Source organism: Dasypus novemcinctus, chromosome 5 (genome assembly GCF_030445035.2).
Source record: "Dasypus novemcinctus isolate mDasNov1 chromosome 5, mDasNov1.1.hap2, whole genome shotgun sequence".
In the NCBI taxonomy this organism is placed as follows: Eukaryota; Metazoa; Chordata; class Mammalia; order Cingulata; family Dasypodidae; genus Dasypus; species Dasypus novemcinctus.
This window is the reverse complement of record NC_080677.1, coordinates 107,266,598-107,289,393: the sequence shown is the minus strand read 5'-3', so window position 1 is coordinate 107,289,393 and position 22,796 is coordinate 107,266,598. Positions and strand designations below refer to the sequence as shown.

Sequence of the window (22,796 nt, the reverse complement as noted above, 5' to 3'; positions counted from 1 at the left end):
CTCTTTAGTGTTTCCTGCAATGCCAGTCTTTTTGTTACAAACTCTCTCCGTTTCTGTTTATCTGGGAATATTCTAAACTCGCCCTCACTTTTGAAAGACAATCTTGCTGAATATAAGATTCTTGGCTGGAAGTTTTTCTCTTGCAGTATCTTAAATATATCATACCACTGTCTTCTTGCTTCCATGGTTTCTGAGGAGAAATTGGCACTTTGTCTTATTGGCTATCCCTTCTACGTTATGTATTGCTTTTCTTTTACTGCTCTCAGAATTCTCTTTTTGTCTTTGGCACTTGACATTCTGATTAGTATGTGTCTCAGATTTGTTCTATTAGAATTTATTTGGATGAGAGTATGTTGTGCTTCTTGGACATGGACATCTATGTCCTTCAATAGAGTTGGGAAATCTTCTATCATTATTTCTTCAAATATTCCTTCTGCCCCCTTTCCCTTCTCTTCTCCTTCTGTGACACCCATGACATATATGTTTGCATGTCTCTTGCTGTCATTTAGTTCCCTGAGACCTTGTTCAATTCTTTCCATTCTTTTCTTCACCTGTTCTTTTGTATGTTTGCTTTTAGAGGCCATTTCTTCAAGCTCACCAATCCTTTCTTCTGCCTCCTTAAATCTGCTATTATATGATTCCAATGTATTTTTTATTTCATTTATTGCAACTTTCATTCATGTAAGATCTGCTATTTTTCTATGTATGCTTTCAAATTCTTCTTTGTGCTCATCCAACGTCTTCTTAATATCCTTATTCTCTTCAGCCATCTCATTGAACTTATTAAGGAGATTTGTTTGAACATCTATGATTAGTTGTCTCAACTCCTTTATGTCATCTGAAGGCTTATCTTGTTCCTTTAACTGGGCCATATTTTCCTGTTTCTTGGCATGGATTGTAATTTTTTGTTGGTGTCTTGGCATCTGGCTTACTAAATTTATTTATTCTGGGTGAAGTTTCTCCATTTAGTTTAGGGCTCTCTTGCCCTTTCTGCCTTGCTGGTTGTGTAGTAGGAGCCAAGGATGTAGTTGGTGCTGTAAGCTGTGGAGCCTCAAGCTGCCCTCATTGCCCCAGAGACCAATGAAGCATCTCCCAACTTTCTCCTTTGCCAGGGGTAGGGACAGAGCCACAGCTGTGTGTAATAATCCAAGTTGTCCAGGCCTAGCCTGTAGTTGCCTAGAGAGACTGATGAAGCCTCATGCCCCTTTCTCCCCTGCCTGGGGTGGGGATGGAGCTGCAGGTGTGGGCAGCAATCTACGTTGTGTGGGTCCTAAATGACCGCAGTTGCCCTGGTAGACTTCCAACTCTTCAGTCTGTGCCAGCCAAATATACCTGCAGTGGCCGACTCTTCCTCACATTTTGGGAAATGGAGCTTCCAATTCCAGCCACAGAATAGCTCTTGAGGCGGCTTCTTCTGCCAGACCAGGATGGTCACTGGATTGTATTTTCCCAGACAGGCTGGTGCAGATCCCCACAGTTTCCTCCCTGCCGGAGGTGGGACTGGGGCTTAGGCTAGGGCTGCACTTTGATCTGGATGGAGAGAAGCCAGGCCCTACCAGCACTGTGATTTTCAGTCTGCCCAGCTTCCTTTTGTGCCAGGGGTGGAGTTAAAATGGTGGCTACTGGCCTCTTTTTGACTTGGACATGTTCAAACTTCAGCTGTTCTTAGTGTTATATTTTAGCCTGCTGAATTTACTAATCAGTAGCTGAAGTTGGTGTCTAACTGTCTCTTCTTCCATTTTTGGGAAGTGGGGCTTCCAATTCCAGTGGCAGAACAGCTCCTAAAGCAGCTTATGCTGCCAGGGGATGGTGGGCACTGGCCTCTGTGGCATGGAGTGTTCTACTTTCAAATCTTCTCTACAGATGGGCAGGCTCCTCCTTCCCTTCCTTCGAGGATGTTGCAGGATGCTCTTCTGGTCTCCGGAGCCTCCAAATAGGTGCTTGAGACAGCTCTGGGTGATTGCTAACGGCCCTGTTGCACAAGCTGACTCTAGGAGCTCCTTACTCTGCCGCCATCTTGCTGGTTGTCCCATTAAGTTGTCTTTTAAATTTTTTTCATATATTTTCCATTTATGGGATTCCTTTGTGTAGATATGTATCTCCATCTGTATTATTTCCCTACATCCTGAATACTTTCCTCTCATATTTCTTGTAATTGCAGGCATACTGGTGAATTCTTTCAGCTCTTATTTGAAACTATATTTTGCTTTCAATTTTGGAAGATAGTTATGCTGAATATAGAATTTTAGGTTTACAGTTTTTCCCTTTTGTCCATTAAGGATGCACCATTTTCTTCTGACCGTCAATGTTTTTGATGAGATGTTACTGGAAGTACTTGTCATAGTAATGTGTCTTTTTTTCCTCTGGATGCTTTCAAGATTTTTTTTTCTTTATCTTTGATATTAAGCAAGTTTACTGTGATATGGCTAAGTGTAGATTTGTGTTTATGGTATTTGTTGAGCTTCTCGAATCTTTGGATTGATATTTTCCATTAAATTTGGAAGTTATTTGGCCATTCTTTCTTTCTTTTTTTTTTTTTTTAAGTTTTCTCCCCCCCTGCACCCCCTCCCCCCCAGTTGTCTGCTCTCTGTGTCCATTCACTGTGTATTCTTCTATGACCACTTCTATCCTTATCAGCGGCATTGGGAATCTGTTTCTTCTTGTTGTGTCACCTTGCTGTGTCAGCTCTCCATGTGTGCAGTGCCATTCTTGGGCAGGCTGCACTTTTTTTGTGCTGGGCGACTCTCCTTACAGGGCACACTCCTTGCATGTGGGGCTCCCCTATGCGGGGGACACCCCTGCGTGGCATGGCACTCCTTACACACATCAGCCCTGCGCATGGGCCAGCTCCACACGGGTCAAGGAGGCCCGGGGTTTAAACCATGGACCTTCCATGTGGTAGGCAGACACCCTATCCATTGGGCCAAGTGTGCTTCCCCCATTATTTCTTGAGGTATTCTTTATGTCCAATCCCTTTCTTCTGAGTCTCCAATTTTATGAATGTTATTATGTTACTAAGGCTCAGTTCATTTTCTTCTGTGATTTGTTTGAATAGTGTCTATTGACCTCTCTTCAAGTTCCCTGGTCTTTTCTTCTGCAATGTTCAATCTGCTATTCGGCCCATCCAGTGAAATTTTCATTTCTGATATTGTTTTACAATTTCCATTTGTTGTTTTAAATAGTTTCCATATATTTGTTAAGTAAGATTCTTCTTTCATTATGCCCATATTTTCTCTTAATCCTTGAACATGTTATAATAGCTACTTTAAAGTCCTTGTTTGGTAATCTCTTGTCTTGGTGTGTGCCTATTTACTGTTTTTTTAGTTTGGTGGATGTCACTTAAAAATTATTTTTTGTTTTTGTTTTTAAAGATACATAGATCACACAAAATGTTACATTAAAAAATATAAGAGGAAGTGGACTTGGACCAATGGATAGGGCGTCCGCCTACCACATGGGAGGTCTGCGGTTCAAACCCTGGACCTCCTTGACCCGTGTGGAGCTGGCCCATGAGCAGTGCTGATGCGCGCAAGGAGTGCCCTGCCATGCAGGGGTGTCCCCTGTGTAGGCGAGTCCCACGTGCAAGGAGTGTGCCCCATAAGGAGAGCCACCCAGCGCGAAAGAAAGTGCAGCCTGCCCAAGAATGGCGCTGCATACACGGAGAGCTGACACAACAAAAAGAAACACAGATTCCCGGTGCCACTGGTAAGGATAGAAATGGTCACAGAAGAACACACAGTGGATGGACACAGAGAGTAGACAACTGGGGAGTGGGGGGAAGGGGAGAGAAATAAATAAAAAATATATATATGTATAAGAGGTTCTCCATTTACTGTTTTTGCTCCTAGTTATGTCATTTTTCCTGCCTTTTCTCTTATCTAATAACATTGATTGTGGGAAGCAGATGTGGCTCAAGTGATAGGGCTCCTGCCTACCATATGGGAGGACCCGGGTTCGATCCTTGGGGCCTCCTGGTGAAAAAGAAGGGAAAGCGTGCCTGAGCAGCAAACCAGTGTCTGCTTGGTGAGTCAGTGCCCACGTGGCAAGCAGAGTGCCTGCACAGCAGGGTGCGTGCCTGCACAAATGAGTCACACAGCAAGATGATGATGTAGCAAAAGAGAGACGAAGGGGAGAATTAAGGTGAAGTGCAGTAGAAACCAGGAACTGAGGTGGTGCAGCTAACAGGGAACCTCTCTCCCCATCAGAGGTTCCCAGAATCAAATCCCATGAATCCTAGAGGAGAAAAAATGAGAAGACCAAAAGAGAAATAGATACAGAAGACCACACAGCAAATGGATACAGACAACAAACACAGCAGGGGTGGGGGAGAGGAAGGGGAAAGTAAATAAATAAATCTTAAAGAAAAAACATTGATTGTATACTGGACATTGTGAATGTACTTGGCCAGAAGTCTTCTCAGTGGCACATTCAAGCCATCCTCAGGTTACTGAACAACTCTGAGTTTGTGGGAGGTATTGAGAATGATTCAAAAGTAATAGAATAATTTGAATTGTTATCTGTGAATAAATCACTAGCCTCAGGGAGGTAACAGTCTACTGCGAGGGGGAGGAGATGCATTGATAAGGACCAAAGTGTACTGTTACATTTAAGTGCAGAGGGAGCTCAGAGCAGAGCTGACATCACTGGGGTGGGCTAATCAGAAGGCTTTGTGAGGTAGCCTGTGAAGGTTGGGCAGGAGCTGGATGAGCAGACAGGAGGAAGACTGTAGCAACTTATGCACTGCTGAGTTAAGGGCATGCACAGGTGTGAGCATGATGTGAGCAGACCAACCTCAGCCTGAGATCTGAGTAGGAAAGGTACACTCTCTGGGTAGGTTCAACATTAAGAAATGGGGGCAGCCTGGGCTCAGAGATGCCCTGGACCTCTAGGCATTGTCAAGTTGCCCCGGTCCTTTCCCATGAATACTCTGAATTTACTAAGGTGCTCCCAAGTCACTCCCCACTCCCTGCTTCCTGGAGCCTGAGACTGCTTCCCAGCATGGTGGAGAGCCCAACAACTCTCTGCAGATGGGCAGATGGGGTATAGAAACCTGAAGAAGACTATGGTGTCAGAAACCAAATGGAGAAAGAAGGGTGACATCTATGGCTTTACTCAAAGGATGAAAGAAAGAAAAATGGGGGCGGGGGGGGGTGATTGGAAAGGACAAATTAGTTTATATGGCTATGAATCTCCAAAAAGAGCCGGGAGGTTATCAGAGGGGTTGCCCTTATGCACACCTGAGCAGAGTCCCAGAGACAAAGTAGATACAACCCCAGGTATTGGTTCTTCTGAGGGCTACAGAGACCCACAGGTTCTATGGTCATGGCAGATGGAGTTCAGTGCCATGTCAGTTGGTCCTACTTTGGAGTTTGTGTTTTTGTGTGATGGAGCTGGACTCAGATGTGATCTTTGTCCACAAGTCTCTCCTGTTACATTTACCAGAACTGTAGTTGGTGTTGGGGTTTAATGTATACCCAGGGAAACTGAATCTCTGGACTGACCATGTGATAGCCAGACCCTGAGCCTCAACAGACTTGCAACTCCTACACTCTGGTTTGTTGGACTTACCCCACTCAGCTAACATGGAGGTGAAGAAGGTCAACCACCACACCAGGGAGCCAAGAGTGCCTACAACTGACAGCAGAATTGCATCCAGCATCCCTGTGGAATCTAAGCCCCCTCTTGATATAGATGTGAAGTGGACACAACCATTCTAAGGTCCACAGGATGGAGGAATAGATTATGGATTAGAGTGGACTTACTGATATTCTATTCATGAACTACTGTGATTAGTAATCGAAGAAAATGTGGCATTGGTGTGGAGAAATTGGCCATGGAGGCTGCTGGGGGTAGGGAGTAGGAGGAAGAGATGTGATGTGGGGTCATTTTTGGGGGTTGGAGTTGTCCTCGGTGGTGCTGTGGGGACAGTTACCAGAAATTATATGTCCTCCCATGGCCCACTGGGTGGACTGTGGGAGAGCGTGGGCTATGGTGTGGACCATTGACCATGAGGTGCTGTGGTGCTCAGAGATGTATTCACCAAATGCAATGAATGTCTCATGATAATGGAGGAGGTGGTTGTTATGGGGGGAGGAGTGGGGTGAGGGGGGTGGGGGATATATGGGGAGCTCATATTTTTTGAATGTAACATTAAAAAAATAAAGATAAAAAATTTTTAAAAATTATAGTAAATATATTAAAAAAAAAAAAAAGAAAAATGGAAGGGAGGAAACAGGTGAAAGCATCTTCACTGAATATGGGTCAGCATTTCCCAGGCACCAGCGAGTCCACTCTCATTCATCCCAGCACCCAGCATTGCATATCTGGATTCCTTGAGCCTGATCTTTTATCCTCTGAAGAACACAGTAATGGCTTTAGGGCCACAAAAGTAAGTTTTAGGTGGGATCTTGGGTACCTCTAACTCCAAACTCTGTCTTTAAGAGACTGGAGATTAGTACTGGGATTTTGTGCTCAGGGAGCACAAAAGTGGCTTTGGAGGAGGATCTCTGTGTTGGGTGGTGGGCGGATGATAAGGGGAATCAGAGGGTTCAGGGGACACGTTATGAGCAAGATGTCAGAGGAAGAGTTTTATGTTTAAGAACATCTCCTCGGTGGCGTTGTGGGATGGGTCTTAGTACCACATTGCCTCTTCCTGGGCCTTTGGCCTCCAGACAGCCTTCATGGGGTTTGTCTTCTTTGTAGGAATGCCATTCAATTCCACAGTTTTGGTGGCCACACTGTGCTACAGAAAGTTGTGAAAGTCACTCAACTACATTCTGTTCAGTGTATACCTGGGAGGGGGGAAGGGGGCTTCCTCTTCTGTATCTTCTTTGTCTCTACTGTCTTCATCTCCAGTGGTTAGGAATTTCATCTCTGGCCGCTGTTCTGGCTTTGGAGGCCTTCCTGGGTTCTGTACCAGGTACTGCAGGGAAATGGTGGTGGTGGTAGGGAGGCAAAGGACACGGCTCCAGATTTGGAACCAGGCACTGGGCTGTTGGGATGGAGAGGACACCTAAAGGAGTCTTGGGGGAAAGCAGTTTGGTATTCGTTTGAATACTGGGGTACAATGCAGCCCAGACCAGAAGTCTGACCCAAATAGGATATCTGAGTCCCAAAGTCTTTTTCCAACCATCAGTCCAACCCTGTCTCTGCACTTGCTCCACCCCATCCTTTTTCCACTCTGCCTGCCAGGCTGGTTCTGTCTACCCCATTACCCTCATATTTTACCCAGGTCTGTTAACAGGTTGATCATCGAACTTCCTGGCCTCTGAGCACTATGTTATCATCTCTTAGCCCTTTGGCAACTTACGTTTCAGCTCCAACCATACCTTGACAATGGTCCTGGCTACCTGGACTATTGGTATTGGCTTCTTCATCTAACCCTTCCTTGGATGGAGATGGTGTGGGTGCATGGCAGTGGTGCTGACTCAGCAAGGAGCTTAGGCTGACGTGGTGTGGTAAGAGAGCTTGGGTATAAAGTACCTTTTCGACTTTGACCTCTAATTTTAAGAGTTAATAGAAGGCCCTCAGGATGGAGGAATAAAACATGGATTAGAGTGGATTTACTGGTATTCTACTATAGAATTATTTTGCCTCTAGCAATGGAAGAAACTATCACTGATGTGAAGACAGTGGCCACGGGAGCTGCTGAACACAGTGGGAGGGAAAAAGAGGTATGATATGGCGGCATTTTGAGACTTGGAATTGTTCTAAATGATACTGCAGGGACAGATGCAGGACATTATATTATCTTACCATACCCACTAAATGGACTGAGAGAGAGGGTAAACTACTACTATGTAAACTATAATCCATGCTGTGTAACAGTGCTCTAAAATGTATTCATCAAATGCAATGAATGTACCACACTAATGAAAGTTGTTGATGTAGGAAAAATGGGGGTGTGGGGAGTGAGGTATATGGGGACCTACTATATTTTTTATGCAACATTTTGTGTAATCTACATATATTTTAAAAATAAATTAAAAATATTTTAAAAAAGCTAATAGAGTAGTGAGATTAAGGGGCTGTAGGAGACAAGTATTAAAGTTTACTCTGAAGTTGGAATTGCTATAGCTTTTTGCTGATGAGGACAGAAAATCCTCCCTTCTACAGTCTTTTGGCATTGAGTTCCCAACTGAGAACACAATTCATAAATCTTAAACTTCCACGCCACTAATTCTTGTGGTAAGCCTGACCGTAAGTGCTTGTCCCATGAATGAGTGCTTGATTCTTTGTAGGTCCATCCCTGAGTACCTGCAGTGTTCCCGTGTGGCCCCAACTGGTACAGTGTGTATACCAAATATTGCAGTGAGTACTATACCCGTTCCTTTACATTTTCTGCTTCATTGTGTCTGTCACTCTCCCTCCTCTGCTTCTATTGTCAGCTGTTAGCGGCCCTCAGAGCTGAGTGGCTGGTGTGATGGTCTGGGAGGAGTGGGTCAGGGGGCTCTAGGTGGGAGAGAGTGGTGAGTGCTCTGGACATAAGGATTCAAGAAATGTCCATAAACTCTAAGGACTATCTCAAAGTAGTGAGGGAAGTGGGGATGGATATAATGATGAAATGAATAATACGGGGTAAGTCACTCCTCCTCAAAGAGGTGGATTCTGAATGTCAAGAGACACATGTGCCCCTTCTAATGTCATAGCCCAAAAAGTCCCATTCTGCCACCCTCAAGGAGGAAGAGGCACAGGGACTAGGCCAGAAACCAGACAGAAGAGGGGCAATTAGAGTGGATGTTCCCCTGAGAGAAAATGGTCTAGAGATCTGAGTTATGGGCCAGAGAGAAGAGGGACATGGTGGTCTCTGTGTTTTGCTCCAGGATGTAGCTCAGCAGCAGGAGTCAGCTCCAACCCAGAAGGCTGAGCAGGAGGTGAGCTGCATGGTGGTAGTGATGATGGGATCCTTTTGTCTTATGTGCCCTGAGGGCTGGACTTACGGCTTTTTGCCATTCCTGCCTTTTCCAAGGCAACTGTATCTACAATTCCATCATCTACTATTTCATGAACAAGCAGATGAAGGTCTCGATTTAAGACCTTACTCTAGGGAAGCGGACTTGGCCCAGTGGTTAGGGCGTCCGTCTACCACATGGGAGGTCCGCGGTTCAAACCCCAGGCCTCCTTGACCCGTGTGGAGCTGGCCCATGCGCAGTGCTGATGCGCGCAAGGAGTGCCCTGCCATGCAGGGGTGTGCCCTGCGTAGGGGAACCCCACGAGCAAGGAGTGTGCCCCATTAAGGAGAGCCGCCCAATGTGAAAGAAAGTGCAGCCTGCCCAGGAATGGTGCCGCACACACGGAGAGCTGACACAACAAGATGATGCAACCAAGAGAGACACAGATTCCTGTGCTGCTGACGACAACAGAAGTGGACAATGAAACAAGATGCAGCAAATAGACACAGAACAGATAAGTGGGATGGGGGGCGGGGAGGGAAGAGAAATAAATAAATCTTTAAAAAAAAAAAAGAACTTACTCTGGGCTTCCACAAGACCCTGGCTCTCTTCTTAGCAACGACTTTTTAAACTCAAGAACACCTTGGGCTCTACTCAGAAGGTTTCTAGGGGCAGAAAAGAGAAGCCACAGAGATCCTTAGGCTGGGAAGACCTTACTAAGCACAGGGAGGAAAGATATACAAGAAAATAGAACTCAGGGAGAATAAAACTTAAGCCACAAAAATCAAGCTACTCCAAAGGGCAGGATGAGAAATGAAAGTTTTCCATTTTTGGAAAGAGCTTGAAAAACTGACATATCAATAGTTCCTTTAAACTTCCATCCCTTGTTTTATGAGGTCTTAATCCTTTCGTTTCCAACTTCTAACCTGCAGAAGCCTATAAAGCACAGAAATCACAACACATGCATGAAACTCTGTAATAGATAATCATCTCAAGGTACCAGCAGGTTTCCTATCTTAAATCCTCAATTTGACAAGAAACTAAAATTGATGAATTTAGGAGCCCATCTTGTAGAGCAAAATCTGTACTTTGAAAATATTGAGTTATTTTTGTTTCCTCAATCCCAAAGATGGATTCAACACTAATTTGAAACTTCCTGGATAGAAACCGCATTGGCAGTCCTTCCCAACTGGGAGCACCTTCTGGTAATGGTGGGTTGGGCGGGCCTACCCCGGGACACACTCTTTAACAGAGTGCTCTCTCAGGAGGCAGCCTGGTTTGTGAGGTTTCCCAACAACAAGGCCTTGGAATTAGCAAGAAGGTATAGTGATTATTGGAGACCCAGGAGTAGCAAGTAGTCCTCTACTGCAATCTAGCTAGCTTTCAGGATTGGGAAGGCACAATCAAAACCATATGAAGACATTCTAGGTATAAGGAATTGTATGAAGCTATTCCTGGTGTTCTCTCTTCTGCATTAGTCTGCCAAGAGGGCTATCTCCAGTTCTGCCCTTTCCTTCCAGTTCCAAGCTTGTTTAAAGGAGATGGTGTATGGGAACTCCACGAGAAAAGAATCTGACATGACCAGCTCTCAGAAAAATGAAGTTTCTACTTTATCTTCTAGCCAAGTTGGCCCCAATTAAGTAATCTATACTGGCCCATTTGCATCAACTAGAATTTTACATTTAAGTAAGTTTCCATTTTCATCCAAAATCAAACTGTTAATACTAACAATTTTTTTTTTTAAATAGGGAAGTTTGGAAACTCAATTTTTCCTTTTCCCCCCTATTATTCCATTTCTGCCCACAAGCTACTATTCCCAGCTTGGACTACTTTGACCACCCCAAAGGCCACTTAAACAATCATCAGTTTGTTTTTGTTTTAAAGATTTATTTTTTAATTTCTCTCCCCTCACCCCTCAGTTGTCCGCTGTGTCAATTCTCTATGTGTTCTTCTGTGACCACTTCTATCCTTATAAGCGGCACCGGGAATCTGTCTCTTTTTGTTCATCATTTTGTTGTGTCAGCTCTCCGTGTTTGCGGTGCCATTCTTGGGCAGGCTGCACTTTCTTTCATGCTGGGCGGCTCTCCTTACAGGGCGCATTCCTTGAGTGTGGGGCTCCCCTATGCGGGGCACACCCCTGCGTGGCAGGGCACTCCTTGCGCGCATCAGCACTGCGCATGGGCCAGCTCCACAGGTCAAGGAGGCCCGGGGTTCGGACCGTGGACCTCCCATGTGGTAGGCGGACACCCTATCCATTGGGTCAAGTCTGCTTCCTCAATCATCAGTTTTGACTACAAAGTGGCACCATCTGTGGCACCTCAAGAATGGATTTCTATGAATAAGGCAATTATAAGGGACTAAGGCTGATTTTTTCCCCAGTATATGGACACAACAAACTCTTTTTAGTAACATTTTTTTCCTATGAGGATCTGTTCTGATGGTATTCTGAATTAGAACAAATGTAAAACATTTTAGAAGTGGGAGAGACAAAGGAAGGGGGGAGAACCCCAAGATTTTAGGCCCCAAATTTGAGTTTAAAAGAATTTCTTTGTACTATCTCTGCCAATAATTGCTACAGCTTTGGCATGGGCAGCCATATACATATGCCCCTGAGCCAGGATGGATTATTCCAGGTGCTTCTTTTTCCTCCCGCCCCATTCGACTAAACCTATACATCTGTCTTAAGCTGTGTGCTTATTAGTTGAATTCCCTACATGTTTTTGAAATGAATTCCCACAATTTAGTACTGTTTCTAAACTATACCAAGTGTTAAGAAAACTGGTTTACCTTATAGCCCAACTTCCATAGTCTTTTTGAAATAAAAATCAAGATAAATGTGATGTGCACATTCAGAAATGATTTGTGTTTGGTGTCAGATAATTATGTAATGAACAAGTGGGATATTCTCCAAGCATATGGCCTAAGAGGAGCAGAGAAGGGTTACTGCTGCAGTAAAAAGGATGCTAGAAAATTTCAGAAATAGGACCAATTTAGAGAAGGATTGTAACTTCTTTGGGTTTGGGATGGGGTATGCAAACCTTTTAGGAGAGTTCCCTTGTGACATTCTTTAGCACCCATGATAAGCAGAAGTTCATTTCTTAGAGAATGAAAGACATACCCAAAAGGAATGTAAACAGTTTTATTTAGAAACAGATAGGTACCTGTTTGCATTATAGAATATAAAACTTGGTTTACACTCTATAAAAAATAACCAATATCCAAATTCAAGAGAGCTAGCATTCACAGATCACACATTGTAGGTGTGCAGCTACTGTTCACCAGCCTCAGGCTTGATTTAAACCAAAAATACAATCCAGGGGATCATTAGAGATTAGAGTGAAATACTTGCTGCTGAGCAGCCCACATCATCCAGAGTTGTTTTCTTGGTAGATTAAGATTTGTCTTTAAGTGGGTGACTTTACCTTAAGGTCTGGGTCCTATGTACCTAGGGAGCTTTGAGGCTCTCCTACCACACAGTTCATGATATGCTCTCTCACACTAAGCCAGGGTGGTGGTATTATTAATCTCTGGTCTTCTTAAAGATAAACATGAGAAATCTGGAGGGCAGAGAATTTCTATTACCCTATTTTGGGGCTAAACTTTGAAAATGTGTGTACCCACTAATCAAGAGCTCAATTCAATGAAGTTATATAACACTTGACTTTTTATCATACCAAGTAGCCCACCTCAACATGACCATGGAAGACCAAAGGACATACCCAGGTTCTAATTATAATAACCACCCAGCACCACCTGAAGAAGGTATTATTCAGAAAGATACATGAAGAAATAAAGGATTATATATACAGTTATTAGTCTTAGTAACCTGAGGGCTAAAAACTTGGAATACAATAACTCTTTTCAAAAACGGCCCATCTGTAAGAAAGAAACCAAAACAGAGTTCATGTTATATAAAAGATAGGTAAAGTGGATTTTGGAACAGAGGGCACTTTCTTCAGCTCTTTCTACATCTCTCTTCTGTAAGAATGTGGTAACCTGTTGATCCATGATGAACTTTTCTGGGGTGTGGTGGGGGATGGGGGCAGAGAAGATGGGAAAATGGGGAGTGATGGTCAAAGGCAGGAAGGGTGAATAACAGTCCTCAAACCAAAGAGCCCTCTCTGTAGGTCCTCTCATCTCTGAGCGAGCCTCAAGCTCTCCAGCTGATACAGAAAGAGGCCTGGTAGTAAGTGGTTTGTATTCTGAGGTATGAGGATCCCTGGTAAATTTAGCAGCATGTAGTTTTTGGAAACCAGCCCATAAGATTAGAACACTGTGATCAAGTTCCTAACTAATATACTGCAATGTAACCACTGTCTAAAACAGAAAGGGGAGCAAAAAGTCCCCACTGATTTGGGAGGTTTTAAGCTATCATATAAGGTGATACAAATTTGCCCCACCTCCCCCTATCTTAAGAGTTTAAAAGAATCCCCATTCAGTGATTATTTCTCTTGTCAATTAAAGGCACTTTCAATGACATGATTGGAAAGGAGTAAATCTTAACTGCAGTGAAAGCAAGATTAATTCCTCAGTACAACTGAACCTCTGGGGAAAGAGGAGCCAGGACAGGGCACTTGCAGTGATCTCAACAGGCAAGACAATCTTGAGCATTTTAACAGATACACACCAGAAAAAAAAAGTATGCCCTGAAAACACTTATATTTTTCCTTTAATTTTCCAGCTGTTTCTACCTAAAGCTATGTAGAGATCACACTCATTACTTGATGATTTTTAAGACACTGATCCTAACTTCTCACCACAGCTGTGCCTGACAAAATCCTCAAGCAGCTACTCCTACTGGGGTGGGGGTAGGGGATGACTAATAAAAGTTGAGCCAAGTTTTCTTATAGCACAGGGATATTTCCTCACCCAGATAATACCAGGACCAGTTGTTAAGATTCATAGCAACTGAAAGGAATATGTGGCCCCTATTACCTCTGAAATGTTATAATTTTCAATGGCAAGATTTTAAATATTATCTCTCTAAATATAGATTGTGGGGTATATTTTTTCCTTTTCTCTCCCCTGAACATTTATTGATCTCAGGCTTGAAAGAGTAATCAAAACTTATAAAAACTATATAAGGGTTTGGGAAATAGTGAAGGACTAATGTCTACCTACAAGTGTGAGGTGAGGCTCTTGATCCTTCATATGTATTCCCAACCAGAGAACAAATACAAAAATAAACACATGTTATACATAATACAAAGTGTAAATGCACGAACACAAGTGTAGTAATTAGAATTGTTCATCAGAAGCACGTTCTCCCTCCAGTCCTGATGAGAGGAGGAGGAATGGGGATAGGATGGTTTTCGTTACGCCTTTCCATGTCTCAAAAAGTTTGTAAATAACAGTCTCAGTAGCGAAAACAATTTCATGTGAAACCAGAAGCTGTAAAAATAAATTACTTTGGAAGAAACTTGGGTTTCTCTATCTGCAGCTCAGAACTCATCATGTCGTACTAAGGCCTCACCGAAATCTGTGGCCTGGCTGCCCACAAATAAATCATACTTGTCAACGATCTCCTCCTTGGTAAGTTTGCCATCCTGAAATTAGAGAGAGCAGTGAATTGAGGCAGAATATATTTCCCATTCCATTCAGAAACACTGCTGTGGAACAGTAAGATTTAATCAAGATTTAAGATTCTAATTCTAAGTTAAATATGATCTCCACTCTTATTCCCTGAACAGCCTCCCCCCCCAACACACACAGAGGAAGAAAATAGCAATGAAGACAGTATCTTGTCAAGAAAATTAAAAGTGGAAGGATGGAAATGGGACATCTCTTGCAAATGAGTAAGAGAGGGTCAAGAACAACACGGAAAATACTTCAAAGCGACTCAAGTCATTGTCTAGTAGGAACAACAAAATCTGCTAAATCTTAAGCATAGTCTTCACCTCACCTCCATTTTGCACTAGCCACCAATCAGATTCCAAACACAATCCCATTCATCTAAAAAACACTCATCTAAAAAATTAATCTAGACTAAATTCCCGAGGGAGGTCTAAATGAGTTTCTTTTTCTCACATATTTCAGGACATAGCACCTGACTACTGAAGTGACTCTAATCAAGAACAGATGGACCCTAAAAAATTCCTGTAAGAAACTGCATTTGAAACTGAAGACTAGATAAAAGAATGTTTAGAATACTAAAATACTTAAAAATAAATAAAAATTGAAAACCCTCAGCTTTAGATTGATTTTCAGCTACTCTATGCAGAGCATTCCAATCCCTGAAAAAGGTGACAGGGCTTAGTGATAAGCCACTCTTGCAATGAACCGAATGCCTCAGATAACTAACCAAGGACAACTGTTTCAGGTTCCATAGAAAAGCCGATTTATAACCTCTTACAATGGATCTACCTTTAAAAAGCATATTTGATTTAAGAAGGAAATAAATAGCTTTCAGTAGGCAGAATAACCCTGCAGCAGGTGTTAAAAACAGACTCACACACAAAGGAACCCCTTGCCCCCTCCCCCAAAAAAAAGCACAGAAAATTTCTTGGAGGATCCAATGATAACAGGTAATGTATGCTGACCACAGGCCACATACAGAGGATCTTTTCTGAAGCCTAAGCTCCTCCAATGCTTTGAACACTGGACAAAGGGATTTTCAAAATGAGATCAGATAGCTAGTGCTATCATGAAAGTTTTTAATTGCTAAATTTAGATCCTTAGTCCACTTAGATTAATTAAGACCAATGTTCAATTTTTTAGGCAATCCCCAAAGAGCAGACTTAGATCACTGCTCGAATGTTTGGGCCTCTCCAGACTTACCTTGTTTTGGTCTGATTCATAGACCAGGTGCCTGGCCTCGGCCTCTGCATGATCATAGTCTGAGGGAAGGATCCAGTCTTTGGTCTCTTCCTTGTCCATCTTCCCATCACGGTTCTTATCTCGAAATTCAACAAACTGCTCCCTCTCTGTCTTCACCCATTCTGGCTCATCAGCATTTCCATCATGGCTGTACATATCACCTGTGTATACAGACATACATACAAAGAAGGGTTTGTCTTCTAACAAAAAAATGCCTCATACTAATGTAGTCTAATATTTCTTCCTCATCCATTTGGTACCTTATAAGCAGGTACAAGGATATTTTATGCAGAGACTTCAGAAAGCAAGGCATTTTCCTAAGGCTCAATTACTGATCTTACAACAAGCATATTTCCAGCTGCTGATTTTGAGGGACATGACAGAAGAGTTCTGATACCTTAAAAAAACAAAAAACAAAAAACAAAAAACAAATAATGGCGATGCTAGTATCAAGATGAAGACTAACTTTTAAGATAGTTGTTGTCTACACTGCATCTACCCAAGGTAAACTCAACTGCAGTTATTTGGTTAAATTTTCAAGGAAATTTAAGTGTATATTATAAGCTTAAACTGTCTACCAATTACTACATAAAGGGGCCTTCTACTGGGGCACACAGCTCCATGGGGAAGCATGAACACTGTAAAGGGGACACTGAGAATGGACAGTTATGAAGAAATTAATTCCCAGATCCTCAATTTTCACATAGTTTTTTCTAAAAACCGATCTGCTTAATTTAAGAACATACACCTATGGTCTTTTCTGTCTCCCCTCAAACAAGCATCCTTCCCTCTCTTTACAAGAGAAAGGCATATTCTCATCCATCTTGACTTAATAGAATGTAAAAATCTTGAAGATGTTGAAAAGGGATAATTAGAAATACTAGTGTTGGTTTTGAGAAAGTAAATATAAATGCCTCAAACACAGGATAACAAATTCTTTTGCATGCCAACATTTCCAATTGCTTGTCAAAAAAACAAAAAGGAGGGTTTAAGCTTTAGTTAAGGGATAATTAAAAATAATTTTTGGTTATAGATCACTGTGATTTTTGGCATATAACTCTAAAGGAATTTAAAGACCTGAGTGACAATGCTATAACAAAGCTTCCACTCCTATCAACTTTTTAATTTATGTAAAAAAGGTATCTTTGAACTTCCTGTGGGGGAAAAAAAGAAAATTAGGACTAGAATCAGTGCTGAACTCTTACTCTAGCAATAGCTGTCATCCATGGATACAAAAACTACTTTTAAAGGAATGTATCAAAGAGATACATTTATGTGTAACATAAACAAAATAATAAGCACTTTACTTATATTACCACTTTATATTATAAAAATTATCAATCATATATGAAAAATAGAAAGTCATCCAAAGAATTTCTATTTATCATATCATCATCTTACCTCAACATCAAACTTATGCCAATATGTGCCTCATCTAATCCTTTTTTCCTGAATTAATTCAACGGAAATCCCAGGTATTACTTCATCCTCTATATATTTTACAACATATCTCTAAAAATTATGGGCATTTTCTTAGACAACCATAATGCCGTAACATACATTAATCAATTTCATGATTATCATATACTCAGTTACAATGTTAGTTTATTAACTTTTTAAAGTTGGTTTGTCCAAATTATTTATACGAATGATGGTAGGTTAGAAGTTGCAATGGTATTTAAATTTTACCAGATTTAATAAGGCACTTTAAAAAAGCAATATTTATAACCCCACAGAGATTATTCTTTGCAACTGTTTAAACTTCTAATCAAATATTTTAGATGCCAACTTAAAAATGTGTAAGGAAATAACTGCTTGTTTGCCACAATGCTCTCAGGAACTAGGTGAGTGAAAAAGTCTAAACACTCCTGAATTATGCTACATCTAATTAAGCGCTGTAAAAAACTCAAGTACTACATGGAAACACACCTAATATAAGTCTAAGGGTCTAGCACTTCTAAGTTAATTAATTGGTATGCCACTTTTCTAAATGTGAGAGTGAAGACTTCTTCTGTCTTAACTCTGAAGGAATTTATAAGAGCAGGGCTTGCCAATTTTTTTTTCAAGAAAGAAACTATAGTATATGTATGGCCCCCTGGGTCAGGGCTCTACTCCAGCTGTTGTGAGGACTGAGGAGACCTGTTCATAGTACAAATCAGGAAGCTCTGAATTAGAAAGGAAACAGTTGTGTCCTTAAGAGATATTTTTAATAGAAGCTAGAATATACACTATAGTGAAAGTGCACTCTGAATCCAGATGAATAAAGACAATAAAATAACCTCATTTTCCATTTACTAAGGATTCAACATATATGATATTAAAGAATTACTTTTTCTGCCATTGAGACTGTTAATTCTTAGAGATACAAAAGCAAATGTTTAAAGATGAAATGAGATGGTGATTGGTATTTGCTTCAAAAATAAAGGAGGTAATGAAGTGGATGTGGATGAGAAAGGACTGGTCATGGGTTGATGGCTATTGGGGCTGGGCTTGGGGACATGGGGTTAGGCTATTCTGCTTAATTCTGCGTATGTTTGTGATGCTCTGTAATAAATTTTAAAAATTAAGAGTTCAATAGTATAACTTTGGGGGCTTCTTATTAATGCCAAATGTTAAGAGGCAGCTAACATTTGTTTCTTTGTGATCTCTCTCCTCAATAGGGCAGAAACTGGCACATCTTGTTTGGGACAATTTTAACTTTACAAAGCCCAACAAGAATCCCGGATGTGTTTTCATTAGCTGCTGATCTGCAAACGAAAGCAACACACACACACGACAGTTTTAATATTTTCAAGATATAATTTCTCTGCCTTTGAATCTATATGAAAGGGAAGGAGGTGAAATACCTCCAGTTTGGCCTCAATGCTTGAGAACGCATGGTACTTAGTTATAAAAACTTATTTCCTCTGCTCAAGAGGTTCAAATGAATCCCTCAGTTTTAATGGTGGTGATAAAATAGCAAAACCAAGAATGAAAATCCTAAACTTCCCAAACTTTCAACTTTGAAATAGGCTCAGTAAATGCATCCAAGTATTTATTTCTACTGTGCTGATGAAGCTCACTTAAAACAAAAACAAGGATTTTTTGGGAAAAAAAACCCTACCATTGCTCAGCCCCTTTCTCTAAAAGCTCAAGTACATCATTAACTCTTAGAAGAAAAGGGTGATGGCTATTCAAGGAGTATAAATAATTCAAGTGGAATAACTCTGGAAAAAAATTGCATGTCAGATTAGACAAAATTCAGAGTAAAGGAATGACATGTTCAATGTCACCAAATGACAGGTGATAGAGCTAGGGCTTAAGTCTCCCTTTTGGGCTAAAATATATAAATATTTCAGGTAAAGCCCAGAGAGTGACCGTCTACCACATGGAGGGTCCTGGATTTGATACCCAGGGCCTCCTGACCGGTGTGGTAAGCTGGCCCACCACACCCAGGTGTGTACCCCGCAAGGTGCACCATCCCGCATGATAAAAGTGCAGCCTGCCCAGGAGTGGCACCGCACACAGGGAGAGCTGATGCAGCAATATTATGCAACGAAAAAGAAATGCAGTTTTCTAGTACTGCCGGATAATGCAAGCACAACAAAACTAACAACGCAGTGGAATAAACTACTATAATAAAAATGAGATATAAAAAGATCCAGTTATCTTGCAAAATAGAATGACGTTTGTAACAAATAATTGGTCACCTACGGTCTTAAATGCCTTCCATCTCTTCTCCTTTACTCACACTCATTTTTATTTCCATCACCATAACTGTGAAATAATTTGGTCAATTATTTGGTAAGAGAAGAAGCTTTTTTTTTTTTTTAAAGATTTATTTTTTAAAATTTATTTCTCTCCCATTCTCCGCCACTCCCCCAGTTGCCTGCTCTCTGTGTCCATTTGCTGTGTGTTCTTTCGTGTCCGCTTGTATTCTTGTCAGCGGCACCGGGAATCTGTGTCTCGTTTTGTTTTGTTGCATCATCTTGCTGAGTCAGCTCTCCATGTGTGTGGTGCCATTCCTGGGCAGGCTGTGCTTTTCTTGCATGGGGTGCACTCCTTGCACGTGGGGCTCCCCTATGCGGGGGACACCCCTGCATGGCAGGGCACTCTGTGTGTGCATCAGCATTGTGGGTAGGCCAGCTCATTACACAGGTCAGGAGGCCCTGGGTTTGAACCTTGGACCTCCCATGTGGTAGGCAGACACCCTATCCATTGGGCCAAATCCACTTCCCTCTTTTTTAAAAACAATGGTAAAATCTTAAAATTATTCTGAGAGTAATAAAAACAGAGCTTTACTTAGGAGACATTAGCCCTGAAGGTGTCATACCTAAAATAGACAGATACAAAGATAGATAAATAAAAGGGCAAACTGTAGAAAGGAGTGACAAACAAAAACAAAAGGAAGCTAGTCAGAAAACCTGGACAGAAATTGAACAGAAAAGGAAAAGGTTATAAAGGGATCAGTAACCCCTGGTCAATCACCCACATTTCACTCTCTTACACTATTCCTATTTCCTTATCCTGGGTTTATAACCATTGTCTAAGTTCCTTGCAGTTCTTTGCTGGCCATTCTATATGGCATCCAGGGTATATCACATCTCCGCCTTCCAATAGAGTAGGCCTTCCTGATATGTTGCTACTGAGCACTTCAAATGTGGCTGGTCCAAATTGAGATATGCCATACGCTTATTAGCAAAAAAAAAAGGTAAAATATCTCCAGATTTTTAAGATTTTAATTTTTAAATAATTTTCAATTTGTATTGTCAGCTGCAAAAATAATACAACCCCCACTGAGGGAATTTCAATATAACCCATCCCCAATATCCAAAGGAACAATTTTAATATTTTGTCATTGTTACTCTATCTATGCATTCATCCATCCATCTTCTAAACATCTGAGAGCAGGATGCACACATTATACTCATTGAATAGATAGTATTCCCATGTACATTACCTACAAACAAGGATATTCACTTTTTTTTTTTTTAAGGAGGTACCAGGGATTGAACCAGAGCCTCATACAGGAACCAAACCCAGGACTCCCTCATGTGGAAGAGAGGCACTCAATCGCTTCAGCCACCTCAGCTCCCTTGTTTGTTGTGTATCTTTGATGCCTAATCTTTTTTTTTTTTTTTTAAAGATTTATTTATTTATTTAATTCCCCCCCTCCCCTGGTTGTCTGTTCTTGGTGTCTATTTGCTGCGTCTTGTTTCTTTGTCCGCTTCTGTTGTCGTCAGCGGCACGGGAAGTGTGGACGGCGCCATTCCTCGGCAGGCTGCTCCCTCCTTCGCGCTGGGCGGCTCTCCTTATGGGTGCACTCCTTGCGCGTGGGGCTCCCCCACGCGGGGGACACCCTTGCATGGCACGGCACTCCTTGCGCACATCAGCGCTGCACATGGCCAGCTCCACACGGGTCAAGGAGGCCCGGGGTTTGAACCACGGACCTCCCATATGGTAGACGGACGCCCTAACCACTGGGCCAAAGTCCGTTTCCCTGATGCCTAATCTTATTGTGTCAGTTTGCCTTCTCCAGAAGGCCCCAGGAACTGAACCTGGGACCTCCCATGTGGTAGGTGGTAGCCCAACTGCTTGAGCCACATGTTTCCCGATATTCATTTTTATTATTATTTTAAAAAGATTTCTTTATTTATTTTCCCCTCTTCCCCTCCTCCCACCCTGTTGTTTTTGCTGTGTTGTCTTCTCATTTTCTCTCCTCTAGGAGTCACCGGAATTTGATCCTGGAGACCTCTGATAATGGAAAGAGGTTCCCTGTCAATTGCATGCACCACCTCAGTTCCTGGTTTCTGCTGTGCTTCACCTTGACTCTCCCCTTGTCTTTCTTTTGATATGTCATCATCTTGCTGTGTGACTCACTTGCACAGGCACTGGCTTACCATGCAGGTACTCACGCAGGCACTGGCTCACCACGTGGGCATTCACATGGGCACTGGCTTGCTGCGTGGGCACGCTTTCTTTTCTTTTTCACCATGAGGCCCCAGCAATCGAACCCGGGTCCTCCCATATGGAAGGCAGAAGCTGTATCACTTGAGCCACATCTGCTTCCCTAGATATTCACTTTAATAATCACATTAGGTACAGCTGTCAAGTTCAAGAAATGTGACATTGATAAAAGCTTATAGTCTGGAATACAATTTTTTCTTATGTCCCAATTATGTCCTTTTGAGCCTTTTCTCCCCCATTCTTAGATCCCATCCAGTATCATGTATTGCATTTAATTATCACTATCTCTTTAGTTTATCTTTCTTTTAATTGTGGAAACATATATACAACAAATATTTCCATCCCAACTTCTCCCAAGCATACCATTGATTGGAACTAATCACATCCACAATGTTGCAGTACTCATACTACCACTCACTCTAGAACTTTCCCTTCATCCCAAACAGAAAACCTAGACTCATACTCAACTTCAATAGCATAGCATATACTTTGCTTCTTTTTTTTTCTTTCCATCTGGTTGTGTCATCATCTTTTTTTGGTGTGTCACTTTGCTGTGTGGGGGGCCCTGCGCCTCTCTGCACAAGTCTGGGACGCCTTTTTTTACTGTGAGGTCCTGGGGATTTATTGAACCTGGGTCCTCCATATGGTAACGGGAGCTCAACTATTTGAGCCACAGCTGCTTCCCTACACTATGTTTCTTGTAGGACCAGTCTAGTAGTGACAAAGTCCCTCAGCTTTTGTTTATCTGGGAATGTCCTAATCTTTCCCTCATTTCTGAAAAAAAAGTTTTGGTGGATACAGAATTCTGGGTTGGCAACTTTTTGCTTTCAGTACTTTAAATATGCTGCTTTCCTGCCTCCAAGGCTTACAATGAGAAATCAGTACTTAATCTTATTGAAGTTCCCTTGTGACACACTGCTTCTCTCAAGGTTTTCAGAATTTTTGTCATTCAACAGTTTGATTATAACATGGCATAGTGTGGGTCTATTTTGGTTAATCCTGTTTGGAGTTCCTTGAATATCTTGGATGTGTATATTCATGTCTTTCATTAAATCTGGGAAGCTTTCAGCCATTATTTCTTCAAATATTCTCTCTGTCCCTTTCTCTCTCTTCTTCTGTGAGTCCCACAATGTGTATATTAGT

At 41.9% G+C, this 22,796-nt stretch overlaps 2 protein-coding genes across 5 annotated transcripts in view; one reads left to right on the top strand and one right to left on the bottom strand.

Annotated features, from left to right (window-relative positions):
* Positions 1-6,562: 6,562 nt before the first annotated feature.
* On the top strand, positions 6,563-10,541 carry OPN1SW (opsin 1, short wave sensitive). The gene is given in 11 exon segments (XM_004463203.4): positions 6,563-6,591; positions 6,593-6,803; positions 6,806-6,875; positions 6,878-6,919; positions 7,232-7,400; positions 8,241-8,268; positions 8,271-8,417; positions 8,823-8,910; positions 8,913-8,969; positions 8,972-9,021; positions 10,412-10,541. Coding segments are annotated over 11 exon segments (1,011 nt in total). The 3' UTR covers positions 10,532-10,541.
* A 1,475-nt stretch (positions 10,542-12,016) lies between these two features.
* CALU (calumenin) overlaps positions 12,017-22,796 on the bottom strand; it is a 30,447-nt gene continuing 19,667 nt past the window's right edge. For all 4 annotated transcript variants that reach the window (XM_004463202.4, XM_004463201.5, XM_071215262.1 and 1 more), the window contains 2 exons: positions 15,669-15,868; positions 12,017-14,437 (listed from right to left, as the gene is read on the bottom strand). In XM_004463202.4, coding sequence (XP_004463259.1) covers positions 14,333-14,437; positions 15,669-15,868 — 305 coding nt within the window. In that variant the 3' untranslated portion in view covers positions 12,017-14,332. The remainder of the gene's footprint in view (positions 14,438-15,668; positions 15,869-22,796) is intronic.